Source organism: Acartia tonsa, chromosome 13 (genome assembly GCF_053477335.1).
Source record: "Acartia tonsa isolate MP-2025a chromosome 13, ASM5347733v1, whole genome shotgun sequence".
In the NCBI taxonomy this organism is placed as follows: Eukaryota; Metazoa; Arthropoda; class Copepoda; order Calanoida; family Acartiidae; genus Acartia; species Acartia tonsa.
Window position 1 is genome coordinate 44061295 of NC_137272.1, and position 12953 is coordinate 44074247.

Below are 12953 nucleotides of genomic sequence, written 5' to 3' on the forward strand. Positions count from 1 at the left end.
TAAAAATTTTTTATTTTCTATGCATAATTAAGAATTAAAAAAAGACGTTTCTATTGAAACACCCTGTATGATCTAAAAGTTAAAGGAACTCTACTTAAAACAAAGAGCTACAAACACCGATAGCTATCTACTAAAACCAACGTTTCCCGCCAAATTTTCTTGACAATTTTGAATCATCTGAGACAACTTATTTTTCTTATATTTTAACATTTTTAATGAATTTTTTTAAAAAGAGGTTTGTCTCAAATGATACTTAATTTTCTCAATTTTTCAAGAAAAGACAACAAAAAAATTACGGCGGTTCCACCGCTGTGTCTTCACAGTTCCACATTAATCTTTATAACGCAACTGGCAATGGCATGCAAAATTCCAGTGCTCTTTTTTTAGTTGAGTTCCTTTAATTTTTAGTTTTGGTTTCAAGAAGTGTCACACACCCGCCTCCCACCTTTATTGAATTCTCTAGAAGTTTAGCGTTGGTACAGATAATTAGTCTTACCTAAATCTTCGGCAGCAACTACCTCTGGTAGTTCATCAGGAAGTTTGACATCAGCTACAGTTGTTTGCTTTACTGTATCATCCTAAAATATTAAGTAGTATCAACACAACATGATCCAATAGTAGTTTATCTGGAAGCTTGACATCAGCTACAGTTGTTTGCTTTACTGTATCATCCTAAAATATTAAGTAGTATCAACACAACATGATCCAATAGTAGTTTATCTGGAAGCTTGACATCAGCTACAGTTGTTTGCTTTACTGTATCATCCTAAAATATCAAGTAGTTTCCTTAGCAGAGGATGACTCCTAAAAAAAAAGTTAGTTGATATCCATAAAAGCCTTAGTTTAAATTATCTTGCTGATCAATTTGGTGTTGGTGGTTAGGTCAATTTTTAGGGTTTTTGTGCCCTCGGAGGGCTAGGGGGAGGAGACTATGGTGTTACTTGTTACTTTTACTACAGGTATTGCCTATAATATCCAAAAAGAAACAGCTCTAATTTTATTTTACTATACTATGTTAAAAATGAATTAATGTTAGTTTGACATAACAAAGCATTTGACGAAATTTTCAAGTTTTTTTTCAGGTAGTGTTTACTTTTTAAAAAAATGTATTGTCTATAGTTCTTTTCAATAAAGTATACATCCATGTAGTAAAAATAATCGTTCTACTTCTATTTTTAAGTCTTAAAACTCAAACCTTTACGGAATTTTGCAAAAGCTACTATTCCCTTTATCTAATAGTACCTAGTCTACAGGTATTACCCAATTTTGTGGGTTCCCATTAAAGTATATTTTTTTCCAGACTGTCCCTCCAACTGCGAAAAACCTTTGCTTTACCTTCTCAATGACCTGTTCTCCTTTATGACTCTTCATGACATAAGTATTACCAAGGGCAAGCAGTTCTTTTTCATGAGACTTGATTGCCTGAAATAATAAAACATAATGAAATAGTTTACTTAATAAATTGTGCCTTTTGAACAAGGATGACAAGTACAAAAAATTTTAAAAAGTACAACAAAGTACAAAAAAAATAATGTATTGACAACTGGCCAATGTGAATTATATAGCAGATGTTCAGTTGTCAAGAAAGAAAGAGAGAAAAATCATTAATAAATTGAAGAAAATTAAGAAACCTTTGTGAAACAATTAAATATTTATTTATTTCGAAATCCAATGAAAAATGGCCTAGATACGTCTAATAATTTCATATAAACAGACACACATACATCCTTTAACTTTGAATTCGAAATATGTTCAATTACAGCTAGGTATTTATTACTAAATAATTTTATAACTAATGCTTCTAGCAAAAAAAGTTAAAAATCGGCTGAGATATGCAAATTTTTTAAGACAGACTTACTTTTTATAGACCTCTGTTTAAAAGATCCTTACGACCATACAAATGACGAAATGCATTTATATTTAAAATTCAAACAGGAAATTTTTCAGTTATAAGGTTTAATTTTCACCTCAATATCCTTTTTGGCCTCCATCTGCCTCCATTCCTGTAGTTCCTTGCTGGCATATTCGTCAGCTGACATACCAGCTACTTCTATAGGCGACAGGTCACGTAGCAATATTCGTCTAAATAGATGGACAAATTATCTATAATACAAAGTAGAATGATGTCCGTCCGTCCGACCGTTAAGATCTTGGTAACCACTGAACCAATTGGATTCTACTCTTCAGGGAATATATATACTGGTCCTGTGGTGGTTTTAAGCAATTTTCTTTGGGGATGGGACACCTCCCCTCCCCACCCAAAAAAATACCCCTCAATTTTTTTAGGCAGTTAATTTAAAATGTAGCGGTTGCAGCACCAGATGTGCTTAATTTTTTTAAATTACCTCTTGGGACAAAGCCCCTAGGGGCCTAGACGCTAGGGGCGAAGCCGCTAGTAGATAGATATATCAAATACATCAATGAATTATAAAATAAGTAGGTGTGACACCATCCTAAAGTAGCGAAGCAACTTAAAAACATTGGATTGAAGACATACATACGGATTAAGTATTGTCCAATGTTCCAGAGATCTTAATGGATAAAACAATATTTTATAAACAAATGTACAACATATCCAATGATGATAAACAAAATAATTCCTTCTGTAGAATAGAATTAACAGTTGAAAAGTTTGGACACTGCTAGTAAATACCAACCAAGCATGATTTATAAAAAGTATCCAAAGTTTTTAACCATAAAACTTCGGGTACTAGTATAATCTACAGTGTAATGTCCCCTCCCTTCCTAAAAGGACCTAATTTAAATTACCTGAATAACCCATCATTTTTGGGGTCTCTGATGTTATATGTCAGAGATCTGTATTTATTCTTGTACTTCTGTCCAACATCACCAAATGTTCCTAAAATTATTCAAAATCACCGAATGTCTTAATTTATTTTCGAAGATTTTTTAGATTTGAAATGGAAGATTTTTTTCGCAAAAAATGAATTAGGGAAATTTTCTTTCATGAAAACATAAAAATAAAGATAAACAAGGATGACAACATCCACAAGAAGTATATTCAGGGATCTAAAGGGATAAGACAATGATCAATAAATTAATGTACATCCCCAATGATGACACACACAATTACCCGTTCTGTTTATTGAAATTTGTAGTTGAAATTTTTGAACACTCAACTTAATGAGCCAACCATCAAAATTTACAAAGTCCCCAAAGTTGTTAATCCAACGAACAAGAAAAAGTTAATACAAAACTTTGGGACTAGCATAATAAACGGCCCATTGTCATCTCTCTCTATATAGGTATTATACCTATTACTTACCAAACATTGCAATTTCAATTTCCTCAGCAATCTTTTGAACTTTTTCAGGTGGTATAGTGAGATCCTTTACTTTCTCCAACTTTTCTGCCAGTGCTTCGCGCACTCCCTACAATAAAATAATGGTTGAAAACTTTAGACACTGCCTGTATCAAAAGAAGACTATTATGCAGGTATCTTAAGGGATAAGAACAAGGACGATTTCCAATCATGATATACAAAAGTAACCCTAACTCGATTTGAAAGTTATCGCGTTGTCCCAACTTTTTTTGCCAATGCATCCCGCACTCCCTGTGTTAAAATATATTGGTGGAAAAGTTTAGACACTGGTTTAGTTTGAACCAATCAAGATTTACTCCTTGTGTATAAACGAGACTATCATGCGGTGATTTTAAGGGACAATTGATGATTCCCACCTACCCTAAAATATCCTATCAAAAGCTACTGTGAAAATACGACGAAACGCCACTTAAGAAGCGTTGGCACTACTATACCTACCCAATATACGTTACTTCAACGAATTTTCTCTCTAGATCTCTCTTGATCTCCGCTACATATAGATATTAAGACGTAATCAAATCATCCTTGTTATAACTAAACTAAAAGCTAACCTTGATTACAATCTTTCTCAGAGACTTGTTGTCCGGCAAAGGTTTGGGTGTTGTCGGAGTGTGCGCCTCTGTTGAGGGTCCTGGTCAGTTTGGACACAGTTTTATGCTTGCTTACACTGAGATGGTGCTTTCTCTCAAAGTGGTCATTGAACATTTACCCCCCTACCTCCCACCCCCCTCCAAAGTTTTTAATGGGAGAGGGGGGATTCTCTGCTTAACAAGGCACTTTCAATGAAATACAATCTTTTTGTATTTAGAAGTAAAAACAAACAAATTAAATCCACCCCCCCCCCCCGGCCCCCCGCCCCCATTATTTTTAATTTATTTCAAAAATAAGGTTGATTCTGTGCTAAAAATGCACTTTAAGGGAAACAACTATGCTAGAGGAATGTTTAGAAGAAAAAAATATTTTAGTTTTTCAGCATAAAAAAAGTGCCTGAAGATAGTTTATTGGAATGTTGTCTCTTAACACTTCTCGATTCTGAATGTTTTCGTTCTCGTTTGGGCTTACTCGGCGTTTGGCCGGAAGCTAAGGCTGCCCTGAAAACATCAAAGACTGGTCTTAAGGGATAAGACAATATACGATAAATTTATATTCATCCCCTTAATTATAATAAACAAGATTACCCCTTATGTAGATTAAATAATTGAACTTCTCAGAGTTTCAGAACATAAAATTAAGATAAAATGGTTTTAAAACTTTTGGTAAGTTTTGAGTATCCATCGCAGCGTATTATAGATAATTTTCAGTTGATGGAACTGAAAAATCATATGATTATTTCCAGAGCTGGATCTTTAAATCATTTTAGTGGTGAGCAGAGATGGGAAAAAACCAGGTTTTTTTAAAAAAGATCAAACCAGTGTGGTTTATTTGGTTTAAACCGGTTTTTATTAATAAAAACCAGGTTTTTTTGGTTTTTTTAATAATTTTTTTGTTTTTTTTTCAATAATATCCAAATTAAAGTTTTCTAATTTAGTATAAAGGGGTAGTTTCACGAAATGCATTTGAACTTAATTTAGTGAACCGCATATTTTATCCTGGTTAAATGGTTAAACTACATTTATATGGCATATATTTGAAAAAATTTCAATTTTCTACCACATAGTTTTTGAAATATCAAGACTTGAAAATCGTCTTTTTAAATTGCATATATCACAAAAAGACAATTTTCAGGTCTTGATATTTTAAAAACTACGTGGTAGAAAATTGAATTTATTTCAAATATATGCTATTTAAATGTAGTTTACCCCATTAACTAAGAAAAAATATGCGGTTCACTAAATTAAGTTCAAATGCATTTCGTGAAACTACCCCTTTAGTATAAAGATTTAAACTATTAAAAGAATTTTCAATTAGGTATTTATGTTTTTGACTGTATTTTTTACATTTTAAAAAGACTAGCGACTAGGCCCCTAGAGGCCTCTAGGGGCACTTGAGAAGGAGAGAGTCGTATTTAATAATTGAATTTTTTATTTTATACTTTGTAAGAAAAAGTAAAAAAAAAATTTTTTTGGGGGGGGGTTGCCCCTCCCCCCCTCATTTTTAAATTTAGTTAAAAAGTTTTTTAAAAAAATTTTTTCGGAGGGGGGGTTGGGGGTGTCTCACCCCCAAAGAAAATAGTTATAAACCTTCCCGGGACCTATGAGAAGCTACCCTGTTAAGGAGAACCCAATCGGTTCAGCGGTTAGCTAAATTCTTTGGTACAAACATACAAACACACATACAAACATCCTGTTACTTTATTATAAGGATATAACTGGAAAGATAGGCCTTTGTATTAAAAAAACCATTTAAACCATCCCACCTTGGTTTTTTTTGGTTTTTTTAGCTTTTTTTTTGGTTTAAACCACTTGATTAAAACCACGTGGTTTTTATTTTGCCATCCCTGGTGGTGAGCCAGATCGGGGTGAGCCGAATTTCAGCTAATCACAGCGCGGCATTTCATGAAATGCTGTGCTCTCATTGGTGGAAAGTTGGCTCATCCCGATCTGGCTCACCACTAAAATGATTTAAAGATCCAGCTCAGTTTTATTGGCCCCGAGGAGCCTTAGTCTCAGACCAACAAAATAGGGAGTAATCCCTATACATAATCTATAAAGCTATACGATGAATAACTATTACTTATAAATCGGATTCGTAGCCATAATAGAAAAAAAAGTTACATACTTGTGTAATTGAGCTTTAACTTCAGCTTGTATCTGCTCCTTTGTTTTAAACTTGTCCCTGTTAAATGCAGACTGGAATATCTAAAAAAGTAATTATGTTAAATAGGTATAGTTTTATCGACGAAAAATTATAAAGTTCTACCAAGGTTTTATAAGATAAAAACTCATAAATTATGAGAAATATTATCAAATGTTTTGTTAAGTTCACGGTGTATTTAAATGATCACAACAAATATTATATATATCCTTAGAAGCTATAAAAGACAAAAGCACATTTATCATTTAATATTTTTTTTTAACAAACTATTATCCCTTTAGACAAATATATATGACACATGCCTTTAGGTAATGAAGTGCGCCTGTTTAGGGCCAAGGCTTTCCCCTACTTATACTCTTAATGTCGCGCAGCTTACAAAGTAGCAGTAGGCTACAACTTTTAACAGCTTTAGTTATTACGCATTATAGGCCGTGATTAGAACCCATAACCTCTCCAACGACGAGTAGATGAGCTACTGTTCCATCCTACCTGTTTTGCCCTCTTAAGTTTCTCCATATGCATAGAAAACCCATTTTCCTACTCTTACTATTAATGTCGCTAAACAGACATACTATTAGTTATGACGCGATACAGGGCTAGATTCGAACCCATCACATTTCTGACTACGAGCGGATGAGCTACCGTTCCATCCTAGGAATAAGGTATAGCATACAAGAGAAATAAATCTGTATCAATATTTTGTACATAGGCATATAAAAAGGTCGTCAATTTTACAATGTGTTCCCCCTTCACCCCAAGGATAGCTGAAAATTACGTAAAGGTTTCGTGATTTTTCCAAATTAATTTCCTACCTGTTTTGCCCTCTTAAGTTTCTCCAAATGCATAGCCTTCTCATGCTCCAATGACGTGTGCTCTCCAGAATGTCTTAATTTAATAAACAAGATTAGGTAGTTTTTATTTAAACTTATGCATTTTAAAAAAAGACTAGTTTTCTTGAGAACTTATGCCTTTTAGAAAAAAGGGAAGCGTTTACTGTCCTTTAGTGTATAGAAGACTTACAAACCCAATAGAATGTCTAGAAATTTCCAGTATGGCTTTAAACCCAATCAATATAATGTGGATTAGAACCGGTTCTGAGATACACTAAAATTTCATGTCTCCTAAAATATTATTTCCAGTTTTCTACGAATAAAAAAAAATGTACAATCATAATATTAAAACTGGTATTCATCTTATAATTGTAAATTTTATATCCAAGGAAAGCTGTTTATAATGCGATGCGAGAAATAACTATTTATACTTTAAGCCTAAAAAAATGAGTTGTGAGGTAATTGTAAATCATCACTGCATCAGCAAATATAATTACCTATCATAGTAACAATAAATAAACCCCTGCGGGGCATCTTAAGTGGTTTACCTGCGATGCTTCTGTTTAGGGTGGTGATAAAATTTAGATGAGGATAGGGCAGTAGGCATTACCACGTGGTAGGACTCGTGGTCTTTTAACCAATCCTAAATATGTAGATAGATAGATATTATATATTAGTAGGTTGATTGATATATAGATAAATAGGGCAGTAGGCATTACTACATGGTAGGACTCGTGGTCTTTTAACCAATCCTAAATAGATAGATACAATTAGTAGGTTGATAGATAGATAGATAGGGCAGTAGGCATTACTACATGGTAGGACTCGTGGTCTTTTAACCAATCCTAAATAGATATGTAGATACATTAGTAGGTTGTTGATAGATAGGTTAGTGGATGGGTGGATAGATAGATAGGGCTGTCCGCTGTAGGCATCACTACATGGTAGGACTCGTGGTCTTTTAACCAATCCTAAATAGATAGATACTTTAGTAGGATGATAGATTGATAGGGCCGTAGGCACTACTACATGGTAGGACTCGTGGTCTTTTAACCAATCCTAGATAGGTATATGTTAGTATGTTGATAGATAAATTGATAGATATAATATTGATAGCTAGCTTAGAACTCGGGGTCTTTTAAATAATCCTAAATAGATATATAAATCATAGAGAGATAGGTAGCCAAACAAGTGGGTAGAAAGAAAGACAAAGCCATTGGCATTTCTACTCTAACCAATGCTAGATAGATAGATAGAAAGGTAAATCAATAAATAATAATAATCAAAATATTACGTACTATTGTTAAAATACATTTTTAAACTTTGATGCAAAACGTAATTCATTATAACAAAAGATTATTTGATTAAAAATATTTTCATTAATTTTCCCACCTAGATTTTTTGATAAAATATTTATTATCCTAGAATTAAGGTGACACTTCATTGTACATCCGTGAAAAGTAGATTGGCTGTTTTTCGGTACTTTCCCTTTTAAAGTGCTTATGGCAGCTAAAACCTCCTCTCTTTATTTATTTCTTTAATAAATTGAAATAAGGGGGGGGGGGGCTGATATTTGCTCATCCCTATATAATCACCTGCGGGGCTACCTTCTAACCAATATAAACTAACTTCTACTCTAAAAGAGATACACACGAAAAACTAACACCCCCTGCCCTTATTTTAAATCTTATTAAAAATATGGGTGAGCGGGGGTTTGAGCTCAACAAGGCACTTTAGGGGAAAATGCCCTAATATTAATATTGTTTTACCTGTAGGCTAGCCTTCGTAGGGGCATTAGGTCCATTGAGTAGTGTATTAGTTTTGGGTTCCAAGACAACAACTGTATTGTTACTACGGGAACTGTCACTCTTTTGTAGCTGCTTCAAAGCCTAGAGAAAAAGCTGTTAGCGGCTGAAAAAAAAACAGCTTTAATTGAGTAGTGTATTAGTTTTGGGTTCCAGGACAACTACAGTATTGTTACTACGGGAACTGTCACTCTTTTGCAGCTGTTTCAAAGCTAAGAGAAAAAGCTGTTGGCGGCTGAAAAAAAGCAGCTGAAATTAAGCACAGTATTTTTTATAGTTCCAAAACAACAACCATATTGTTACTACGGGAACTGTCACTTTTTTGTAGCTGCTTCAAAGCCTAAATAAAAATCTGTTAGCGGCTGGAAAAATAGCACATAATAAAGCCATGTAGCTGCTATAAATTAATTTATAGATTTACTGTTAGCGGCTAAAATAAAATAAAAATAGTTAAAGTATTGATATTTAGAATTTGTTACATTTCTGTTATAACTTTTTTTTTATAAAACTTTGGGTACAAATAGGTATATAATTTACAGCACAATATTCCCCCCCTTACTCACTGATGTTACCTGCGAAGCGTGGGCCTTGATACAGGCTTCTGAACAATAGATTGAGGATTCTCTCGGTGGGTTACTACACATATGGCAAGTTGGGGCCTGAATATATAAAGTAGTAAGGATTTGTAAAGTTATATACAGAGATAAGACAATGGACGATAACTTGATGTAGATCCCCAATGATGATATACGAAATTAACATATCTGAATATTAAAGCCCAGTTCACAGACAAAGGTCGACCTCTGGAAATTTTAGGTCGACCTATAGAAGCTTTAGGTTGACCGATTTTATAAAGGTATTTGTGGGTTGTACTTGTTTAGGATGACCTACAGAAAAAATCGGTTGATCTTTAAAAGTTATTTGTGAACTGGGCATATAATTAGTTGTTAAACTGAATGGACACTCAACTTAATAAACCAACAAATTAAAATTCAATAAAAGTCCCCAAAGTTGTTAGGTCAGCGAATAAGAAAGTGTAATTTTAAAACTTTGGGGACTCATGTAATAAACAGGGAAGATTTACATACATGTCCTCATGTGGTATTAGGTCATTTTATTTTTAAATTCAAAACTTGAGATGCTTTAAGGCTATTTTTCTACTCTTCCCTGCCACTAAGAATTGAGATGCTAGGGCCACTGTCGCTAGTAAATAGTAATAGGAGTTGTAAAAAGGAAAAAAAACAGTTAATACTATATACAATACACGAGGCTACACCCTCTGGAAACCTCTAGGAGCACTACCCAAAAATAGTTAAAAACCTTCACTGAACATGTAAGAAGCTTCACAATAAAGGAGAACCAGTTAGCGAGATCCTTCGCTACAGACAAATAAAAGCTTACTTCTTTTTATGATAGGATAAAAGTAACAGTTCCTCTATCTGTGTGTGTGTGTGTGTGTGTATGTGTCTGTGTATGTGCATGTGCTGGACTGATATGGTTCTTCTTTACAGTGAAGCTTCTTATAGGTTTATCATAATTTTGGGAAGGATTACTCCACCCTCTCTAGAGAAATCAACTCTACAATAAACTAACCTTTAAAAAATTTCCTTTTCAAAGTGCCCCTAGAGACTTGGACATATTAAACTAAAAAAATCCTACCTTTTTAAGCGGAACAATAGCTTCGCTACTACTCTTCCTTCTCTTACTGTTGTGCGTGTGCCTCCCACTTCCTCCAGGGGTTGTTGCAACTGTCTGCTGGTGGCTACTTGATCCTCCTGACAAATTAAAAGGACAAGTTAAAAAAGCGTCTTAGAATAAATACCTACTTCCTTTGTTATACGAGAGAGGGTGTGTGTGTCTGTCTGTGATGCTGAACAAAATCGTTAACCACTGAACCACTATGGCTCTCCATTTAATTGACGGTGCCAGGAGGTTACCTCAACACTCCTAAGAGCATCCCCCCCCCCCTCCCCCTCATATTCAAAGTCATTAAAAGTTGAGTTAAAGTTGTATCTGTTCAATTATCAATTAATTCTAAACGAAATTTTTAATTAATTTCAAGCCCAGTACAATGCACGAACAAACAAACGACAAGATGACCATTTGACATGAGAATCTTCACAATAAATTTCAGACAATTATCGGGTATAGTCTTTTCCACGACATCCCTCCATAAGGAGCGATTCTACGTATTTTTCACAGTAGCTTTTCTCCTATTTCTAGCCCCTGCGGGGGGCTCTAACCCTGCGGGGCCAATTACCTAACCCTCTGGGGAAATCAACTAACACAATATAACCTAACCTAACCTAAAATAACCTATAAAAAGCCATTTTAAAAATACGAAGAATCGCTCCTTATGGAGGGATGTCGTGGAAAGGACTATACCCTAATTATCTTCAATAGCATCCAACATTTCTTACCTTGGCTGGAGTCTGTTGTATCCATTTCTTGTTCTGCAGGTCCTGTTTCTTCGGGTTCATCAGCCTAATTATTTATTGGTTGATTGATTCAATTGTAAATCCCACACGCGGCATTGTGCAAATGGAATAAATGTATCTAAATTTAAGCCAACTAATGAAATAACTTGGTTTTAAACTTTTAGTACCAGTGTAGTTTACAGTTCAATGTCCCGTCCCTAAGAGTAAACTAGGACGTGAATATGAATGAATAAATTATGAATTAGCTTACATAATACACTTGGAGTAAAAGAGTTCCATTGCTTAAATAAAATGTGAGAAAAGGTATTTTGTTTATATAGTAGCCAAAAATCCATCTTCCACCTATAAGGGACGGTTGGTAATTAAAATCTAACTGAAAGATTAATTAACAGAAATAAAATCCTGTTTTAAAATCATTTTAAGATTTTACCATTTCTCCTTAATCTATTTACATCAAAGTTGTTATTAAAAATTAGAGAGAGAGCATTAGAACACATGATAGGTTTCCTTTTCAACAGCTTTTCAAAATATAAGTATCAAAACATAATTGGGACTTTCCCTCATAGTGCCTTTTCAAGCACTGACCCCCCCCCCCAAAAAAAAAACACCTTTTTTTAGTAGCGAAGCTACTCTATAATTCGAAATGTCCGTCCGTCCGTCTGAGACAAAAAGGGGGAAACGTGATTTTCTCGGCTCCTATTAAAGATAGAGAGCTGAAATTTTCAGGGATTAATTATGTTAACAGTCTTCACCAAGTTTCATTAAGATTCGTCAATTGGTTAAGGTGCTAGATCGATTCCTACATTTTTAAGTTTTCATAATTATCAATATCTCAACTCCTATTCAACATAGACGGCTGAAACTTTCAGGGATTAAATATTTTCATATTCTGCATACTTTTATTAAGTTTTATCGAGATTTGCTTATTGGTTGGGGTGCTAGTTCGATTCCTAGATTTTTACCTAGGTTTTTATTATTCTCTTTACTCCTATCTGAGATAGACGGCTGATCTTTTTAAGGATTAAATAAGTTCACAATTTACTTATCCCCACAAAGTTTCATTAAGATTTGCTAATTTGCTGAGGTGCTAGATCGATTCCTAGATTTTCACGTTATAAACAGTACAAGGTTTCGTGATTTTTTAGTTTAGTGTTTTTTTATGAAACTGCAATAAAGTTAATTTTTTTCCGGATATCCATCCATAATTTTTTAGTTTTGCAACTTATGGATGTTGTCATCATTGTTAAATAAATAGAAAATAATTTGTTTGTTTCTTTTGATCAGGTTAGGTAAGGTTATATTGGATTCTAAGTAGCTCGGCAGGGGCTCATAATAAAACATATCCCTTTACTATTTTCAATATTTTATAAGGGGGGGAAAGGGTTCAATGCTCGATATGCATTTTGAGGGAAAGCTTCAAATGATGTGTTTTGATTCGTGAGAGAAAAAAATTATTTTAATTACTTTATTTTTTTATATTTAATCTGTTTTGCAATTAACATTTGACTTATTTCATGAACTAGGATGACAACGTTTATAAATATAAAAGCTTATATAGAAGAGCAATTTATGTGAAGCAACTTCCAGCAGTGATGTTAAATATTTATTGTTGTTGATTATACTAGGGTTCTGTTTAAAGCGTATCAAATATTTTTTTGTGTTCAGAGTGTAATAAAAAGCCATTGTAAAATATTATCGAATGCTATGCAAAGCAAAATACAATAATTCAAGGATCTACAGTAAGGGCAGTCAATATTCTCTAAAATGGCTATAACATTCCCTA

The 12953-nt window shown here is 33.8% G+C and overlaps 1 protein-coding gene across 3 annotated transcripts in view; it reads right to left on the minus strand.

Annotated features, from left to right (window-relative positions):
* The window catches only part of LOC145304204 (death-inducer obliterator 1-like), a 116136-nt gene that overhangs the window by 73839 nt on the left and 29344 nt on the right, over nt 1–12953 (minus strand). For all 3 annotated transcript variants that reach the window (XM_080146022.1, XM_080146023.1, XM_080146021.1), the window contains exons 14-27: nt 11153–11216; nt 10392–10507; nt 9305–9391; nt 8697–8816; nt 7476–7570; nt 6910–6982; nt 6062–6141; nt 4331–4434; nt 3895–3974; nt 3287–3392; nt 2770–2860; nt 1968–2082; nt 1336–1422; nt 497–578 (exon numbers count right to left, since the gene is read on the minus strand). In XM_080146022.1, the coding sequence (XP_080002148.1) occupies nt 497–578; nt 1336–1422; nt 1968–2082; nt 2770–2860; nt 3287–3392; nt 3895–3974; nt 4331–4434; nt 6062–6141; nt 6910–6982; nt 7476–7570; nt 8697–8816; nt 9305–9391; nt 10392–10507; nt 11153–11216 (1300 nt within the window). The remainder of the gene's footprint in view (nt 1–496; nt 579–1335; nt 1423–1967; nt 2083–2769; nt 2861–3286; nt 3393–3894; nt 3975–4330; nt 4435–6061; nt 6142–6909; nt 6983–7475; nt 7571–8696; nt 8817–9304; nt 9392–10391; nt 10508–11152; nt 11217–12953) is intronic.